Source organism: Carassius carassius, chromosome 38 (genome assembly GCF_963082965.1).
Source record: "Carassius carassius chromosome 38, fCarCar2.1, whole genome shotgun sequence".
NCBI classification, from domain to species: Eukaryota; Metazoa; Chordata; class Actinopteri; order Cypriniformes; family Cyprinidae; genus Carassius; species Carassius carassius.
In genome coordinates, this window is record NC_081792.1 from 9,115,015 (window position 1) to 9,135,584 (window position 20,570).

At 36.8% G+C, this 20,570-nt stretch overlaps 3 protein-coding genes across 3 annotated transcripts in view; 1 reads left to right on the forward strand and 2 right to left on the reverse strand.

Annotated features, from left to right (window-relative positions):
• LOC132119277 (calcium/calmodulin-dependent protein kinase type 1-like) overlaps positions 1-20,570 on the forward strand; it is a 497,060-nt gene that overhangs the window by 162,317 nt on the left and 314,173 nt on the right. The gene's annotated exons all lie outside the window — the stretch shown is intronic.
• ddx19b (DEAD-box helicase 19b) lies at positions 2,089-8,872 on the reverse strand. Its single transcript, XM_059529081.1, has 12 exons — positions 8,608-8,872; positions 8,359-8,413; positions 8,190-8,237; positions 7,971-8,106; positions 7,748-7,840; positions 6,836-6,938; positions 6,641-6,755; positions 6,299-6,476; positions 5,358-5,595; positions 5,113-5,275; positions 4,831-5,022; positions 2,089-2,335 (listed from the first exon to the last, which is right to left on the reverse strand). The coding sequence occupies exons 1-12, from the start codon at positions 8,662-8,664 to the stop codon at positions 2,274-2,276; spliced, it is 1,440 nt and encodes a 479-aa protein (XP_059385064.1). The 5' UTR covers positions 8,665-8,872; the 3' UTR covers positions 2,089-2,273.
• Positions 14,875-16,678, reverse strand: LOC132118989 (calcium/calmodulin-dependent protein kinase II inhibitor 2-like). The gene is made up of 2 exons (XM_059528733.1): positions 16,137-16,678; positions 14,875-15,811 (listed from the first exon to the last, which is right to left on the reverse strand). The coding sequence occupies exons 1-2, from the start codon at positions 16,303-16,305 to the stop codon at positions 15,747-15,749; spliced, it is 234 nt and encodes a 77-aa protein (XP_059384716.1). The 5' UTR covers positions 16,306-16,678; the 3' UTR covers positions 14,875-15,746.

Here is a 20,570-nt window from a genome sequence, read left to right on the forward strand (position 1 = left end):
ATCTACCAGGAGATTCTGGAGCACTTTATGCTTCCATCTGCTGACAAGCTTTATGGAGATGCTGATATCATTTTGCAGCAGGACTTTAGCACCTGCCCACAGTGCAAAAACCACTTCCAATTGGACCATGATATTACTGTGTTTGATTGGCCAGCCAACTCACCTGACCTTAACCTCACAGAGAATTTATGGGGTATTGTGAAGAGGAAGATGAGCAACATCTGACAAACAATACAGAGGAGCTGAAGGCCGATATCAAAGCAACCTTCAGTAATGTGTCAGCAGTGCCACAGTCTGATTGCCTCCATGCCACGCCACATTGAAGTAGTAATTCGTGCAAAAGGACCTCAACCATGTATTGAGTGCATAATTAAAGTTAGTCAAAGATGCTTTGATTCATAGTTTTATTCTAGCACACATCATTCAGACATCAATATCATTACAAAAGCAGCAGACCTGAGAGGTGCTGGATTTGTTAAACAGTTTTATCAAGATTCGCAGCAAGCAAGCGTTCCTCATCCTGTAACATCCAGAGTCCAGTCACTTGATCCGCTCCAAAAACACACACGGTCTGTTCATCACAGATCACTTTTACAAAGAGATGCATACTTTTTTTGTCATCAACATTCAATTGAAGTGAAATATGGAGAAGATTAATAATTCCAAATGGCTGATTTGTCAGCTGTAAGTACATGATTAAAAAAAAAAAAAAAAAAAACTTCATTTAGGTGAATATGACCTAAACGACTACGAGCAGCCTTGTGGTTCTGTGGAAACGTCATCATTGAATTGTCCACAAGCATTATGGGTATTGCAGTTAAATACTAAAAATTAAAAACAATTAAATCTAGAAATGCAGGAATGTGTTTGATAATAGACAAGTCCATTTATTACCTGATGCGACAGTAGATAAAGTGATGGTTTCTAGACAGTCCTTTAGTTTAATCATAGATTTTCACATACATTTTCTTTGCAAGAAAAAAAAAGCCCAAAAAAATAAAACCCTGTATTTAATATCGTTGTAACAGGTATGACTGACAGCTTGAACCAAACTGAGAAAATGAACAAGGCAACAGGAGATATATATTCAATCTAGTATTTCTTTATCAAGAAAAGTCTTCCCTTCAAAGAAGCGACTGACACATTTTACCCCAGCCTCACTACTCTCATACCAAAGAATAAAATATGTCTACTCCAATGCATAAGTAAAAGAGCCAAGTGCAGTGTCGTTTGAGTTTAGAGTGGTTCAAATAAAACATCCTGTAATATGAAAGTCATTTGCTAAAGCTACCCTGAAGAATACAGTGAGATTGTAGAGGACGCTTTCGCATCTGCCTTTTACATATTTAAGGCAGTTGCGAATGGGAATGTGGCACAGCCTTTTGCGGTGTATTCATGCACTTGAACCTGATCATTTCCAATACAGTGCACTCGGTTACTAGGAACACCAATAATGCTTCCGCTCCAGAGCACCCTTCAACGAATGCTGTGACGCATCTGTTAAATAAAACAACAGTTTTTACTCTTTGTACTTATTAAATATGTATGACAATATTAGTACATGATGAATAGATACGTTTTGTGTTATTCCATGTTAAATACTGGAGAATCCAATGGAGGCACAAATCTTTGGCTTTTGCATAATTTTATACCATTAAAAAGACTTTGGCAATGGTTTCGATTTAATTCCAAGCCAATTACTGCCAGCATCCCTTCTATAGCAATGTCATGAGGTATTGAGTATTAATGAAGAACACAATAAGAACAATCTCTCATTATATGAAATAAATCCTGCATTTTGACTCCTCGTTTGGAGGGACACACAAAATCAAATGTAGTGCTCAAAAACTCAGCTCGTTTCACAAAAATCGAATCTCTGAGCAATTACGACAATACGAGTCCTTGGTTTGGAGTCCCATGCTAGAAATCAATATAACAGTCAATGTAATTTTTTCCACACACTTTGCTTGAATGCAGGCTGTTAAAATCTATGCAAAAAGTTCATGATGAAATTTTTGATATATCGAAAGGCATATTCCTCGTGCCACTATCCCAGACTCCTCTTGTAGCATTCTCATACATGTGACGTTAAGACATTCAAAATTTATTAAGAAGTACAAAGAGTGAAATGAGTTTAAGCAAAACCTATAAAAACGCCATCGGAGATAAAACTGCTCCACATGTAAACATCCTCTCTGGCACAGCTCTGCTTCCAGCCTCTGATTTAAAACCTAGCGCGAGCACGTTCCTATTAGAAGAACAAAGACAGCCGCTCAGTTGGCGATTTTCTCAATTTCATCCAAATCATCGGTGTCCAGCTTCTCGATTTTTTTATCTGTAACAGAAAACAAATTGAATTAACCCACATTCAGAACCATGGCAATAAATAGAAGTATGGATACGAGTTAAATAATGGAATTGTCCCAGATCAAAAGTTCTATCAGGAGTAACAGTGATATGCTGATCACAGAAAACTGAACCATCAGAGAGAGCGAGCGAGCGAGCGAGAGTTGAAACCATAATATAGAGAAAATAAAAAAGGATGTCACAGCATCACACTACATGAGTTTTTGTCCGTTTGTCCCAGTTTTTTTTTTTTAGCAAAATTAGATGACAAATTATAAATGAAAAGGTGTCCATTTATTATTGTATTGACAAAATGCTGCACGTTTTTTTGTGAAAGTCATAAAACTGAACTGAAATTTTTAAACAAAAAAACCCAAATCTAATCAAGTAAATAAGACACAAATTATCTCTTCATATATAAACAAAGGCTTTGCCTTCGGCTCTCCATTCAAAATTAGAGGAAACCTGTGCATTTGAATCACAATCGAATTTTTTTTAAATCTAAATTAGATTGTATAATTTGAAATTTAAAAAACAAAATCAGAATGCTCTGACTTTAGTTTTGTGAAATCATACTACATAAAACCTCAGCATGAAACAAATACAGCTGATGGGCTGAATGAGACGCAGATTCACTTTCTGACAGCAGGTGGCGCTTATGGAACAGCAGTAATAGAGCGTTTCCTTGGTTACCACTGTAAACAAAGCAGCACAGCCCTTACAAACGCTTTATAATGCATTATACAGAGATGAGATGAAAATATCTAAACTTTTCTAAAGACAGTAAGTTACCCTCAGAGATATTCATATAAACACTCACCCCCAAATGTATTGTGATTTAACATCAATCGATTTGAATCATCATATTCGTATCGATTTGAATCCCTAATCACTTGACCTTGAAAACGCACCAAATCCATACTGACAAAGAGAAGAACTAAGGAGACACCGCCTCAGTTTTGAATGTACCGGGTGAGAGTTGAAAACTGCTAGTGCACTAGCTAACAAATTAGCTGCTAGTAAACATTAGCTGTTGAAATGCAATTCACAATCTGCTAATGTAAGCTGAAGTGAGATCAGGTGAGGTGCATCCTCTGGCAATGTAAACTTTAAAGTGCCCCTAATGAAAGGTTCATATTTTTGTTTTGGGAGTCCCAACAACAGGTTGACATGCATGCAATGTCAAAAAACACTTTCATTGTCTTAAATATGCATTTTTTTTTACCTTACTTGCTGAATGACTCCCAAACGATTTGCTCAACAATTACTTTTTCCAACCCCCTCCTTTGCGTGACACTAATCTGCGGTGATTGGTCAGCTTGGTCTCATTTCATGTCATCATGTCTGTAATGGATGATAAAGCAGTGTTTGTGAGCGCAGTGCTGCTTTGTTTTACAGTGTTACTGGTGAAACCGCTATTTTTACCGCTCCAACGACTCTCTCTTTTAATAGACTCTTTATCCACGGTGCACTTTCAGATGTAAAACTTTGCAGGATGTTTTCATTCACTTAGAGCGGTTACACACTGCATGAAAGGACATTTTCAAAAATCCATAATAGGGACACTTTATTTTATTTTGCAGTGTGCTATACTGTGATTCAAATATTTTATTGCATGCATGTTTGGGATTTTGAGATGAAAATTCTGTGAAGATCTATTGAAACTAGATTTTATAATTGGTTATGATTTAAAAACACAGTAGACTGAGTCCGGCTTTAGTGAGGAATACGTAGTAGGGATGGGACGGTATGAAAATTTAATATCACGATTATAGTGACTAAAATTATCACGATTATCAATATTATCACGGTTTTGTTGAAACGAGATGAAAGTGTTCAAAAATAGTTGATGCTCACACTGAAAACATTTCAGCAAGTTTTATATTTAATAATCAACAAACAACTAATAAAACAAGCAACTCTATGCACTTAATTTAAAGAAAGATTAAATTCTGTGGCATTTCCATCCTTACAATGAAAAGTGTAGAAGCATAGAAAAGCATAGAAAAGTCACTGACTTTCGCCATTCCTTCTCGAAAAAAACCAAAAAAAACATTGTGCGCTGCGCTTGCGTCAGACTGTTGCTGGCTGGACATGATTTAATAGGGAGTTATTAAAACCGCGATAATCAAACACGGTTTTAATGATAATTCATTTTTAAACGATATTACTAACCTTCAGCACATTTTATCACAGTTATCAATAAAACCGGTTATCGTCCCATCCCTAATACGTAGATGTCAGCCTTGTGCACTTTCAAAAACTATGGTATTTCGTTCCACTGTGGTGCCTTGCCTCATACACATTATGAATCATTGTACTTATTTTCACAAATATTTGTTTGTATATTTTTGTGCTTCAGAAAATGAGGAACTATAAGGCACCGTTTCCTACTAATAATCACCAGAATGTCCCTGACTCTGCTGATAGAGCTTACTCCAGGACATTGATGGGTTTGTTATAAGACATAAGGGTTTGTCTTACTGAAGTGCTCCTGGATGCGGTTGAGGATGTTCATGCTAAATCTGCTGTCCACCATGTTGATTGCCAACCCCCTCTTGCCGAATCGCCCAGTACGTCCGATTCTATGCAAATACGTCTCATTGTCAGGGTTTCCATCCTTGTCCACTGGCAGATCAAAGTTGATAACGACTGAAACTTGCTCCACATCAATACCTGACAGAAGCGGCATTTGGAAAAAGAATCCATTAGGCAAAATCTGCTCATGAAGATGAATGAAGCTAAAATGACAGACAGCCGACATACCTCTAGCACAGACATTAGTGGTAACCAGAACTTTCTCCTTGCCATCACGGAAACGTTCGATGACCGCTGCCCTCTGTTCCACCTGCATCTCTCCACTAAGGAGCGCCACCTGGTGGCCTTCTCTGGACAGCTCTCCTGCCAGCCACCCCGCGGTTTTCCTGGTCTGTGACGGCAGAGCGTCCATGTATTACTACATCTTTAGGGGATTTAAAGTTGTACTCCGAACAAATGATATTGTTACTTACGTGGCAGAAGATCATAGCCTGTGCGATAGTAATGGCTCCATAAATGTTGCACAAAGCCTGGAATTTCTCCTCCTTGCTGTTGCAGATGACGTAGTACTGCTTGATGGTGTCCAGAGTTTCCTCCTCGCGCTTCAGTTTAATGATGTTGGGGTCGGGAACGATCCGCTTTGCAAAGTTCCACACGGTGTCTTCAAATGTGGCCGAGAACAGCAGCATCTGGCAAGTTTTAGGAAGCATCCTGTAAAAAAGCAAGAACAACAGGTTGTAATATTGTAATGCTGCAATTCAAAAACACAAATTTCTTTCTAATGCTCTGAACTAATTAAGAACAATATACAAAGCATCCTCCATTTACTAGATTGCAACAGAAGGGTCCCAAAATTAAAAGATCACTAGTGAAACAATTTCAATATTGCAATTTGATTGAAAATTTGAAATGGGGGAAGAAAAAAAATCTTCAGCATTTGTAGGGCCCTATGATTTCCATGATGCACAAAATGTGGAAAAGCAAATTTTGGATGGAAAAGTAGGACGGTCCACTTACCTAGGGGTGTTCAATTCCAGATTTTTTGGATGGGAGTTCATAGAATAGACTCCTCAACTTAATTTACTCCATTAAAAATTTATTTAAAATATTTTTTAAGAAGATTAATTACATTTTTAATGTTTCATGACTTCAATTGCTTACCACTATTTCTGATAAATTTGTATTAAATTATTTAATATAAAATATATTAAATGGCACTATATTTGACCCATAAGTCCAGAACACCACATAAAATTTTATCCATTTTGTCATAACATATATACACATATATATATATACACACACACACATACATACATATATACATATATATATAAAGATTAATAATAATAATAAATGCATGGATGTTCAATGTGGTCCAAGTAGACTTTCAGCAAACAGAGAAGTCCAGCACCTCTGGATACGAATGCTCTGGTCTTGATGGCCCTGTGTGGCGATCATGACATCAGCTTCATCCAGGACGAACACCTTGATCTTCCTGGGGTCGATGAATTTAAGCTTCTGGCACCAATCCATAACAGTACCAGGAGTGCCAATCACGATCTGTTCCTGTAACCGTGTTCCCCGCTCCACTGGACCAAACACCACATCATAACATACACAATTACAAGCTTCTCCTGTGTAACAAACATGTAATAAACCTTTGATAGTGATCTCAACCATTACAAATCTGAAAGTCAAGAAAATATGCAGTCATCTACAAGTTTCAGATAGTGTGTTACTAGAGAACTCTTACATTTGTTTCCTCTGATGGCATACACCAGTTGGACTTCAGGGTAAAATTTGCCCATCTGCTCGATGACCTTGCCTGTCTGGAGGGCGAGCTCGTATGTGGGGGACACACACAGACACTGGACACACAGAGTTAGAGTGACATCAGAGCCGAATTATTTCCATGCATTACATTCACTGACTCCGATGCGTTTCATACCTGAGGCCATTTGTTTTCAGGGTCCACGTGACTTAACATGGCCAGCACAAAGGCAGCCGTTTTACCCGTGCCTGACTGAGACTGAGCGATCAGATTCTGTGGACTGGACAGGATAAGATGTGTTCAAAATCCTCATTAACAGTCCCTCCAGTTATTCACAATTCAGTGTTCAGCATAATGACGCACTTTCTGGACCCCTGCATAATTCGCCATTTGAACACAAAATGATAGTTTTATAAAAACACTGCACTAAAAGTCTGACATATTAGTCTGAAAAACAAATGCATGGACGAGAAAAGGCACAGAACATGCTTGATGTCAAAAGCTCATAATGTGGTGCACATACGACACATGAATGCACACAAAGTTATGCCAGGAAGGGCATTTTGACATTAGTATTCGCAAACAGTTTATGAAAAAATCTTGATGTGCATCAATGTATTGGATCCTAGCACTAGGTCATACAGCAGACTAATATTTCAGACATTTCTTTCATTCATTCATTTTTGCTCTTGACTCTATTCGCTTTAATTAAGATCAGTATATTTAATTCATACAGTAAAGACCATGCAGTGTGTTATATTGAATTAAATTATATTAAATTTCAGCACAATCAGTTGTCTTAATAACAAAAACAAAAATGTGAGAATGAGAAAAATGAGAAAATGTATTTAAATTGTGTCAGAATTTGATATTGAATATTTGAGAATTTTAAATATTTTCTGTGACATGCATGTGTGAATGTTTGTACATAATGTGTTCTTAATTATAACACTGCAAATCTTCCACAAAATTCTGTAAAATTACTGCTACAAAAATTTGTTCTAGCCACCCTCCAAAAAAAAAAAAAAAAGTAATTGAATTTCTTTTGGGACTGCATTAAATTGGAGAAGAAAAGGTTAACAAACGTACGGTTCTGCTAGCATCATGGGCAATGCGGTCTCCTGGATTTTAGAGGGCCTGTTGAAACCCATGGCATACACTCCCTGCAACAGCTGAGGCTTCCTGGCCACAAAAAATAAATCAAGATAACTAGTAAACCAGAGGAAAATGTCATGCATAATTTCATAGCACAAGACAAACATGATCATGCTAGCCTGACCACTGTTAAAGCTAGAATACAATCAGGACTCACAGTCGCAGCTCCTCAAATGACTTGACGGAGTACAGCGGAGAGCTCGGGTCCCTCTGAAGGACCTCCACTTGACTGCTCGTGTCCACCAGATTACTGCGGATCAGTTTGTTCAGCAGAGACTGTGCCGCCTTGTCATCTGCAACTCAGAGCAGATTTAGTCAACTCTCACGTGGAGAACAAACACTGAAGAAAACAGACTGATTCTGCTGTGAGTGTCACCTTTATCCTCGTCCTCCGTCTTCTCTCCGTTGCCTTCAGTCTTTGCACCTTTTTAATAAAAAGGAGGGGGGGGGGGGGCACGAAACCAACATCATTTATGATGAGAAACCACAACAATACAAATCTAACTTTGCAGGCCATGCAAGTTTTAAGAGGAATTTCTTCTCACCATTTGCTGCAGCTTTCAGCTGGTCATCTTTTTCATTTATTTTCAAGCTGCCTATCTGTAAATCAAAGTGAAACCATAAATACACAAACATGTAACTTACACACATTAGACATAACTTGGCAAGCGACGTAGCGTTACTACGAAACAACAACTTTACAGTTCGGACACGGACGAGTTACTGTGGGTAGTTAAATGTTTGATTGACTTCTTCAACTTTCTCTGATTGTTATGTTTGAGGGTTGAACCCACCGACTCCGCCGCAGCTTCTTGTTCATCGACGGCCTGAGCCCACGAGTCTGATGCCATGGCTTTAATTGTAAATAAAATGTTTGTCCTTAAAAACGGGCTTCGATTATTTAACAACAGACTGTTAAATCTAACTGCACATAAAAAAACTTTATCAAATTAAACGAAAAAGAACTGAACGCAACAACTTCATACAATAGAGTGTATCTGTCCTCGCTGATTGTGGGGTGCGACACTCACACCTCCGGCCGGAAACAGACTCGTCTGTACTTGATTCCTCTTAAACGTTCCGCTAAGGACAACACGCATGACGTGAAACGAAAGGTTCTTCTTGAACAGTTAAATACACATCTTCTGAGTGTAATACAGTGTATTGTGCAAGCTGTATATTTATATTAGGGATACCTGTGTAATAATATATATATATATATATATATATATATATATATATATATATATATATATATATATATATATATATATATATATATATATATATATATATACTCTACCCATCCAATGTAGGCTTTTACATATGGCAGAGTACCTTTTGATGTCTTTGCAGAGCACTCTGATGGTTGATTGATATGTAAATTTGAAGTGAGATATACCCAATAATGAAAGGAACATGCCAAAATGTCGGTCTTGGCAAGTTTTCACTTTTAAAAAAAAAAAGTAATAGAATGCTTGTCAGTATATTAGATCTTAAAGTGACAGCAGCCTAATTACCCTGCTGCTGTCTCTGTCATATAATGTTAACCAAATGAGAGAAATCAGTCACTGCTCTTCACGGAATAACTTAAGTAACTTTAATAAGAGATATTGCATATTTAAATCATACAGTGAAGGCTATATATGTTTTATTTTTACATTTGATTACTTTATTTCTGTACAGAAGGCTTCTATTATTAGTAGGCTAAATAGCTTATTTTCTATTGTAAATTTGATAAATTGAAATATGTATATATATATATATATATATATATATGTGTGTGTCATTTTGTCAGGTTGGGAGTCATTTTGGGGGTTTTATGAACGTACTGAAAGGGACCCCTAACAAAGATTTGCTTATTATTTTTTGCATGTATCTGAAGAATCTGTATATATACTATATGTTCTTGTATTTTTCATGTTGGTCATATTCTAAATCTCAGCATGTCTCAAAACTGAAGAGGCTTTTTAAACGGTGTTACAGAATATTCTTCCTCAGATCAGTCAAATGCTTTAATGCAATGATCAAGTGTAAGTTCTCTTCACTGCCTGTAGATGCTGCCCCACACCTCTCCAACACTTTCACAGACGAGAAGAATTTACTAGAATGAGACATTATATATTTAAAATAAGAGTTAATGTCTGTTGTTCTGCTCTCTCTGCATTTGGACTTTCATCTGTGGAGCACAAAATAAGAAAAGTAACAAAATCCAAGCATCAAGGCCCTAATAATGTGTTCAAACGAGAAAAATAGGCTTTTTATTCAGCTCAGTGTTGTAAATTAATAACAAGAAAAAAGGGTTACATAAGCTATTCACTCAAATCAATCAAAACCATTGATATAAGTATTATCAAAGTTAAAGATAGCAAGCTATGCTGCATTATTACAGCAGCACAATTTGAACAAAATGTAAATGATCTGTTTCTACATTTAGACCTACATTTTTATTATAAGCTCACTTTTTATTTTTGTACTGATTATTAACTATTTCACTCTTTCATTATCAAGATAGCAAGAGTCAGCTTTTAATTGTGCTCTGGCCGGCTCTTCGTTAGTTTAAATGAGTAATTGATTCTGGTTTGTTCTCTTGTTGAATAGACTGACTGGTGGTCGCATTCTGCTCGTCTCTAAAGATTACATCAGGTTTTGTTGCGAGATGTTATTTTCTTCCCCAAAGTATTTTGTAACTTGAGGCTAAGAGGGAAAACCTTGTCTTTTCATCTTTGCTATTCATAATGATGATCCGTGCAAGTGTCCATGGCAACCTGAGAAATGCTTGATCGCTACTGACACAGTTTTCAGTTCACCAATACATATTTCTGTTTTCAAATACAGCTGACGACACGTATATGCAACACAGCAGTCCACAATCTTTGAGCTAGTATTTTCACCTTCTCTTCCTAGTGAGCTGAAATGCTCAACCATGATGTGCACATTAAAACAACCTAAAGCAACACGAGGCAACTTATTGGTTTATAATTTTATTATCATTTATAACCATATTTTTATTATATCATTTTTGCATACTATTATTGTAGGGTAACACTTTAGTATAGGGTCCAATTCACACTAATAACTACTTGCTTATTAGCATGTCTATTATTAACATATTGGCTGTTTATTAGTGCTTATAAAAAACATATAATGCATGACACCCATAATCCTACCCAATACCCTAAACTTAACAACTACCTTATAAACTATTAATAAGCAGCAAATAAGGAGTTAATTGAGGCAAAAGTTATAGTTAATGGTTAGTTAATAGTGAGAATTGGACCCTAAAATAAAGTGTGACCTTTTTTTATTTAATTAATTCAATTTTTATGTATTTTTAATTAATTTAATTGGTTCAAACAACATCCAGCGATCAGATATCACTTAATATTCGCCATCATTCATAGTGTGAATGCTGTAGTTCTAAATTTTCAATCCACATATTTCTATCTACATATATGTACTCAATTAAGGCAAATATTTATTTACATTAAAAAAAAAAAAACTTGATGCACAACAAAAAAATTATGTGCATTTGTATTAAAAGATTGTGTTTGGATTGTTGTTTTGGAAAATTGGTATATTAGGTCTGAAAATTTTAAAACATCTGAACTGACTTCAAAAACATAAGTAAAATGTGGAGAGTGTTTGAGAGGAGATGGTATAGTAAATATAATCATTTATTGTCATTATCTGGTAAAAAAAAAAAAGAGGCAAATAGTTTCCCCCTGTTGCAGCATTGGTGCTTTGCAAACGTTTTATGCAATATTCCAGTTTTTTAGCATAAGTTCACTTTGCAGCTTTGGACTGAAAGGGCTACCTGTGCTGCTACAGCTACCCAAATAACCTTTTAACTATTACATCTATTATATCATTGCTACAGTGTTTGTCTTGTTGCTAGGCTGAGTACGTTGTAGTGGACTATTTGTTTTCTTTGTGGAGGTTTTGAGATAAAAGATACGATTCTAAAATAATCTGAACTCAAACATTTCATTTTTCACATACTTTATTAGGTGAGTTGTCATGTAATTTGTCATTCCACTATCATAAGTTTTATACGTAAAAACTTGGCCATCACAAACACATCCAAATGCTTACTTTGCTGCAGTAAGCATCTATAGCCTAAGCCTAAACGTTTGCCTTTTCAGTCTCAAGAGGTCTGAAGGTTGATCAAGATGACAGAATTGCACTAATAGCATTCTAATGCAGACATTTACTGCTTTATTATAACTACAATATAAATACGCCAATCTGAATGCTTCCTATTTGAAGGACTGAAGGGATGTAAAACCACTTTGTGTTTTGCTTCACCCTCCTAAATGAAGTTGTAATGCTTCAGGTGCTTCATCTCAAACCAGGAGTTCAATGAGAGAATGTGCTAACAGTCTTTCTGTGGGTCTAATCCAGCGACCAATGGTGGATTTCCATCTGGCCCAACATATTTTATTCAAGAGCTTGACTCACACAGTAACCAGGCATGTTGCCCTGGGCTTTTCCACAGCCACCGAGAGACAAAGAGCCCACTCTGAAAACGATCTCTATGTAATCGCTTGTGAAGTGGCCTCTAGTATTGTGCAGCTTTGCTTCTGCAGTGGAGCGTTTGCTAGGGGTATGCGTTTAGCTGCGGACGGCTGATGCATTTTAAATGCTTTTCCTCAGAAGCCTATGAACTACACAATAGGGTTACATCATCCTCAGTGGAAAGCCAATCGGAGGAGGAACGCTGTGTGATTTTGATATTTTAATTAGCAGCTGTAGCTCTGTTACATCATCTTTGCCATCTTAGTTTCATTTGCAGAGACTGGCGGTCTGCAGCACTGAAAGATTTCCACAGAGATCTCGCATTCGAAAAACAAATGCGTACTGCAATTGTTCCGAATGTTTCCCTTTTGAAGCCTCTGCACCAGAAATCCCTCTCTGAAACATTCTTGTACACTGCCACTGACAACTCTGCAGTAGCAAAGAGAGCAGAAACCTGTGATGGTAGCCATGGAAACAGTCCAGTCAGCCAACAGTGTGTGCATGGTGTACATACTGAGTGAGGCTCTCTGACTCAAATCACACGCAGTCCTCCAAACACATCCACGCTGCACTCACTGTGACTTCCAGTGACACTGATGAGACACATCTGACCTTATCAATCACTTAAATACAATGACATACTCTACTGTGTGATTTAACGATATAACAATGCTTTAAATGCATTGAACTGTAGTATTTGGAAATAATTAAAACAGTATTTATTCACTTCGATTTAACACAGACACACACACACACATAAATATAATAATTATCATTTATATAATGATTGATTTATCATATCAACCATTGCCCAATCTAACATTGTACGATTTAATTATTGTTAATTTAACTTTTAGGATTGAATATATATTACAGAAAAGATTCTGAAATGTTTAACATATTTACATATAAATTTTTTTTATTACAGATATTATTTACATAATGATTGATTTATCATCTAAATCATTCCACAATATGATATATGGTATGATTTAATTATTAATTACTTAATATGTATAATTTATACATTTTATTATAGATATTAGTTATATGATTGATTTATTGAATATATATATATATATATATATATATATATATATATATATATATTTAGCATTACAATATATATATATATATATATATATATATATATAGTGTGCGTATATATATATATATATATATATATATATATTTATATATATAAATTGTATGCATGTGTATAGATAGATAATTAGATAATAATAGATAGGCTTATTGTTCTGTATATATATATATATATATATATATATATATATATATATATATAAAATTAACTCATTTATTTATTTATTAAATGATTGTTTATTATATTATTTATTCACTTCATTTTTAAGACTTGTTTAAAATCTTTAAAACTTTTGTTTTAAAACTTTTTTTGGTGGTTATACTGACTGATTAGCACTGTTCACGGCGACAGATAACAAACGTGGATAAAAAAAGTAGTTTAATTAGCATAAAAACAAATGGGAAAGTTGGTTTCAGCCTCCGAACAATCTACGTCAGCAGGTCAAACATTCCAAATAGCTCTTTTCTTACTCGACTAATTCGAGTAGTCTCAGAATTCCAGAAACCTTCCATAGCTTCCATTTCCAACCCCAACCACCAAATTTCCCCATTCTGATTTTAACATGAGTGAGTCATATCGTCTTTGGTGGGGCACTCCCAGGAAGCCCAAGCACGGAGCCTCCCGCCGAATCCGAAACAAAATGCAAATCGCAGCAGGAGCCAGATTATTTGCATGTCTCTACTAAACCAGGCTTTGCCACCAAACACCACAGACTTCCCTTGTGCCTTACATCATGCGTTCTGACGTGAGCTGACATTATTCGGCTGAGATCCACATCCTACAGTCTTCCCTGGTATTTGTGACATTTTTTAAACGCATGATGTCACAATCTGAACTATATACTCTAGCAGAACCTCAGACTGCTTTTAGGAAATGTCTCTGTGTCCAACCGTCCTCGAATGCCTAACTTAGTACGCCTTATCATTTTGGCATAGTGCTGAATAGGTAAAAGGCACTGGGATAACTTGTATAAGACAAGCCTGCTATACAGGGCTGCATTAGTGCCACAGTGTTACAATATCATTTATGAACACAGCTGAATGATATATCTGGTGAGATGTAATGTTCCTCCACGTTGTTGGATCCTCTGCTGTGGTTTCCCTATTGGACACAATGGACATTTCAGGAGGGTTGAATCTGTTTCCATGGCAGTCCACCATCCAGCCAGTGTTTTTAATGCCCGTTACCTTCAGACTGGCAGGAGAAGCTCTTGAAAACAACAGTCTGCAGATAATATCTGCGTGATTCCTCAGTGGACTGGGCTTGTTAAGATGCAGCGCTTTGACACTGCTCATCCCAAACCATGAATCATTTAAAGCTCGTGGCAGAGGCGGAAATGTCACGTCCCCAGGATTGGAGCACGTGCACAGATTAAACCGGGCTAAACGGAGCATTATGGATGTGTCAGGAGAGGAAAAAAAGAGCGGCGTCTCTATGGATGTTTCTCAAAATCTTTATTATAACAGATATTCTGTAGAAATGTTCAGTGAGATAAATACATAATATATTCAAGAAGAAGTTCTTGAGGTCTTGAGGTTCGTCATGCATAACAAGAATACATCAAGAGCCCAGTAAACATGACCACCGAATATTAATAAACCTGTGCACGCCAAGAAAGCACACTTGTTTCTTGTCAGGATAAATTTGGCACATCTACAGTTATTATGCGTTACAATAATAAGGTCACTGTCCTTAAACTGACATTCCAGATCGAACCGAACATCAAAGTGAATGAAATGAAACGAAGCAGATCACGAGAATCACAGTTAAGCTACATACAAAACATTTATCCAAAGCAAAAGTCACTTCTCGTCGTCGTTCCATAAAAAACGGTTGCTCAACCTGGCTTCAACACTGCAAAATATGTATTCAAAGATTTAATAAATAGCCTTTTTTTACAGATACATAGTGGAACATCTTTAGAGGTCCACTCTGGAAGATAAAGTTGTCATTGCTAGTATACCATTAACACCACCAGTAGGCTACTGGGTTGAGCGGGAAGATACTGGGTTGATGTTAATGGTATTGTTTGCTCAGCTCAGTCTAACAAATTGCTTCATTAGAAAAAAAACTAAAAGGAGAGTCCGTCTCTTTAATGAGACCAAACCCTGTCATTGCACATATCTCGGAGAATGGTTTGGAAAACACAGTATTCCTTCAAGCCCCCAGGCCGCTCTCAGTCAGTCCCACTGTAAACCCTGGACAATGTTGATTGGGAGATGGAGAGGTGAATGTGTGGTGTGCTTGTCGCCAGATGGGATTGTCTTTGGATTTACACAAGAGAGAGAGGTTAAGAGTCTTTGGGTCCGTTCACGCCGAGGAGGATTTCTCTGTGCTCTTGTCCAGTGCCTGGCCATCGTTGTCTTCCTCAATGACTGTCAGTGAACAGAGACACCAGGGTTATGATGAGACACCAGCTCACAGATGCTCTATTGTCTCTCGCCACGCACAAGCACAAAGATGGAGATTCCATGTTGCCATGAATTTTAATACATCAGAAATGGCGCAATACATCAATGCGTCCTATTCGAGAAGCAGAAACAGTCAGTTTACGCTCAAAGCGCGAGGAAACTGATTAGTGAAATCATTCGACACGCGCTATTTTCGTGCGTAAAGGAATAATAGGGAAGCGCAACATGGAATTTCGCATCATCTGCGACACTGTTTGTTCGTGTAATAAACAAAGGCTTTGTTCGTTACCTCTTTTGCTTCTCCCGATCTGCCCGAGCTTGGGTGGTCGTTTATTCTGGTTGCCACCGAAAAAGTTGTTGGTGTCTTGGAGGCGGCAGGTAAAGGAAAGGTGTTCCTCGTCCCCGTCGTTGCCATAATGAGTCATTTTGTCCTCGTTATATGGTAATACATCCGACATGCTGTATGAACTGTTGTATCTGCTGTTGAATCGATAGCGCGAGGTGAGTTTTGTCGAGCGGATCTGTCGCTGTTTACCTCTATCGCACGTGTCTCCGCGAGTGGATGGCGAGGACGCGCGGCGAACGCGTGCAATTCCCTTCGTTCACCTCGCGCCTGCTCGAATTACTCCAAATTTCCCAACGTCGGGAATGCTGGAGATCGCGGAGGAATGCGGCTAATTATCTGCGCTCTCGGGGCTTTTTCGGCGGCTGGAGCGTCGTATGGAAAACCTGAGAAGCAAATGCAAATTGGGAAGCGATGCAAAACAAAGATCCCTGATGGAGAATGAACGTCACTGAGGCGCGGGCTTCCGCTCCAGCTCTTTCATCGCAGCTATCGCCAATATTAATCTTAGGTAGCTACATAAAAAAAAAGTTTCCTTGTGTCATTCACAAATAAAAATGTCCGAGATGATAAATCTTTTATTATTTAATTATAGTTTAAAGCACATTTGTGATCTATTAAAGGTGGTTTTTGTATTCATGTTGATTTCATACATTTTCAGGTTTATATAATTGTCTACAAAATGTCTGATTCATTGTCTCTAAAAATGCCATGTGGTTTATCTATCAAGTACTGAAATCCTGTGCAAAATCATTATAATGCCTTCAAAAACATTTCTCCAAGTAATATATATATATATATATATATTTATTTTCATGTGACACCTTAAATCATAAGGATTTAAATTTGGCGAAAAATGTATGCAAATGTTAATAATACTGAAAATCTAATTCTTAAACAAAGCTGGAAATTATATATATATAATTATATATATATATATATATATATACTAGTTTAGCTTTATTTTCATTCCCTTCATGAAAGTAGGGGAACCATAAATTCAGTTAGGGTGAATATATAATGAAGAAAATCCATTATACTATATAAAACACATACATGGGACTGGATTATTATTAATATACATAATTTAATTTATTTTTCATAAGAAAATCCTCTTAATTTATTCCAGTTGCTTTCATATGAGCATTCATGGTTTGCAACAAAGACCTAATGCTAATGTTGAGGCTTATTGTATAGTGTATCTCAATCCTGAAATCCTGAAGCACTGCATCATTTTGATGTCACCCTTATGTAATACATTGTTTGCTCACGATCCAAGACATGAACTGTGTGGATTTTACAAATAAAATAACTCTGTATGCAACTAATTTAATCACCTATGATTATAAATATCAGATTTACACAATAGTGAAACGGAGAGTTTATCAGTGTTTTTAAACTTTCTCTTGCTCTTACATGACTGTGTAAATTAAATAAGCACTGACTCAGTTTAATAACACAGAGAGCCATCTATATTTTGTAAGACCTCATATCTTAGTTGTAGCAAGAGCCCATCTGTTATTTTATTCGGTTATTTTATCCTTATCACATGCTTTTTTCAGTTAAAACCCAACCAAACAGAATAAGATATTAAAACATGGCTTTAATTCACAAGAGAACGCAATATGGGATGCTTTCCCCCTCTGTGTATGGGTTTTCGTTTTGTAATATCAGAAGCTGGAGTGATGCTGAACTCATACTGGTACAGTCTGGATATATGAGATGAGGGGGTTTGCTTCTCTGTCCAAGATTTTGAGAGCATAATCCTCTGCAGCAGGCACAGCCATAACCTTTCCAGGATTGAGCAGCAGACACTGTCACTCCACTGAAGATGCACTGCTTCCTCCCATCTGTGAATGAGAGGCCATTTTGTTCCATTCTATCTGATCTGAATGGCTGAAATGGGGAAAACACAGAGCCAATTTGGCTTTGTCTCGGTTTGCTAAAAACCAGTCTGTATCCTTTGAGAGAGGTCAATTGAATACTTAGGCTTCAGACAGTTTAATACTGGGAGGAATGGTGGAGATGAGCTGAGCGTGCTTGAAAATGATGTGTTGACAGACTACAGCTGTTTCTGAGAGTGTGACTGAATCCCAAGATACGGGATGCATTTCATCTTCAGTTTTTACCTTCATGTTGTGTTTCCAAAGAGGTTTTTTTTGTCCTGAAAATTTTAGCTAATGTTATCATATTGGACTACAATTTATTGACTTTACTCACACAGTTTATAACACTTTCTCCAAAATGTGAATAATTTTGTTTTTGGGGGACGGGCATATGTGGTGTGAAACAGTTCTGGGAAAATTTACTTTAAAAATGAATGCATTACAATATTGCGTCACTCCTTTGAAAGTAACTAATAGTGTTACTTTTTATGTAACATAATGCATTAAGTTACTTTTGCGTTACTTTTTCTCATCTGGGGTGAGCTTACTTGTTTGATTTTAATATAAGAATTTTCTATTTTTGGCAAATGTAAAAGTTCTTTCACAGCAAAAGTGTATTAAATAAAGGCCAAAGTATACTTCGGTTACACATAGATGAGGGTCTGCATACAGTGCATAACGCAAATTTAATCTCCAAAATAGTATGCGCATAATGCGCACATACCATTGATTTCTGTAACCGCGGCACATACTTGGTACGCACAAGCGCATTGACTTGGTTTTGCACTAATCAGTTGTTCCACAAGGTGGCAGCACTGATCCGGGTCGTTGTTTCACAGTAGAAAATTAAACTAAAAAGAGGGAGAAACATCAGATGCTGCGCTTGTCTGACAGGGTTATGAGAGAGCCGCAACTTTAGATTAAAAGAGTACAAAAATATTTTTGCGAACTCAAAACTACTGGAGAAAAACACATCAGACGTTGGACAAAGACAAGACTTCCTAGAGCGCATCTGTCGACCGCCTGCATCTGTGCGCTCCATCAAATATACTTTGAAAGGCTACACGTTCAACTGTATGCAGTTGATAGTATAAACATACAAAAATGAAAGCTATTTTGGGCTCAAGCCTCAGGTTGAAGAAAACGTAAATCGACGCCTGTACAGTAGAGGGCGCAACGCATTCTGGATTACATGGAACGCAGGAGAAGATAGTTCAACACTTTATTCACTTTTATCCAAAGTCATTTTTTCTTATTAGTATGGTTGAATTGGGTCATCGAAGATCAGCAGGGAAGACAAAAATAATATTTGTGTTATATAACATTTAATTATTGCAGTTTTGCATCATATTCTGAGTTTGCATTTCATGTTTTTTTATTTAATTTGAGGAATACTGAATCTGTTATTGTTTAAGTGAAAGTTCACATTTAGTCTAGAACTATAATAACCATCATGTTCACACAGCGCACACAACGACACACACTGCTGGTCAAATATGGCAGGCCTATGAAAAAAAAGAGGGTTAGGTGCAATTGCTTATTATGCTATATTCTCACCAAATACTGCATACAGTAAAGCATTTTTTTTAATCAGGTACGTTTTGCAGGAACACTAAAAGGAAGCACAGCACAAGGTTTAAAAGTTTAGCATTTATCAATAAGTATTGCTTCTCCTGGTGGACCCTGTCAGAACCAAGCTGTGACCCGTTTCCACCAGCTGTTAACATCTATAACGATGTTATAGATGTTAAAGATCTTAAATATATCACAAACAAAATATTTAATGGTACAGAAAATAAAATGAATCTTGTTAGGTTAAAAATATTTACAGTAAGTATCTTGCCAATCACAAGTTCTACTTGTCCTGGCAAATGAAATTAGCATTGTTCTTGAGTATTTACTTATTTTTGTGTGGCATATTCAATCACAATGCCTTTCCCTCTGGGAACATGCTGTTTTGCATTTTATTTCCCATGAAACTCTATTCAGAGATCCATTAGATTACTCCTTTACAGCCAAACATGAGCAGCCCTCCTCAAAAACGTATTCCCAAATGACCTGTATTGTTGGTTTCTTTTACCTTTAGCTTAATGTTACCTATTGTTTTTAATCATGTAAGTAATAAATGATGCTCCAGACACATAAAAGTTGTTATTATCTAAACTGAGCTTTTGGGATGCTTTCATATGATACACACATAAAGTGCTGCGAATCATTGTGTGTAGTTCATGCAGGCGATCATCTTACACGTGGTGTCATGTGCAGGCGGTGAAACCAAAAGCTGCTGGATCTGATGCCACCTTCAGAGAAGAGTAATTGCAGACACACCCAATGCTATTAGATGTGAATGCATCCATTGTTGCAAGTACGTTACAACAACATCAAATCTTTTTACGGCTTCCCGGACACCTCAACTGAACTAAACAAAGGCAAATTTTCAGCTGTTGATTTCCATTTAATATCCTAAAGAAAGGGAGACAGTTTATTACTACAA

What these genes read in the sequence shown, in the direction of transcription:
- ddx19b (XM_059529081.1), bottom strand. Translation starts at nt 8,664, where the DNA reads ATGGCATCAGACTCGTGGGCTCAGGCCGTCGATGAACAAGAAGCTGCG. An exon ending in CCCATGATGCTAGCAGAACC is followed by an intron (nt 6,939 to 7,747) that starts GTACGTTTGTTA and finishes TATCCTGTCCAG; the next exon opens with TCCACAGAATCTGATCGCTC. An exon ending in TGCCATCAGAGGAAACAAAT is followed by an intron (nt 6,477 to 6,640) that starts GTAAGAGTTCTC and finishes TGTTTGGTCCAG; the next exon opens with TGGAGCGGGGAACACGGTTA.
- LOC132118989 (XM_059528733.1), bottom strand. Translation starts at nt 16,305, where the DNA reads ATGTCGGATGTATTACCATATAACGAGGACAAAATGACTCATTATGGC. An exon ending in GATCGGGAGAAGCAAAAGAG is followed by an intron (nt 15,812 to 16,136) that starts GTAACGAACAAA and finishes GTTCACTGACAG; the next exon opens with TCATTGAGGAAGACAACGAT.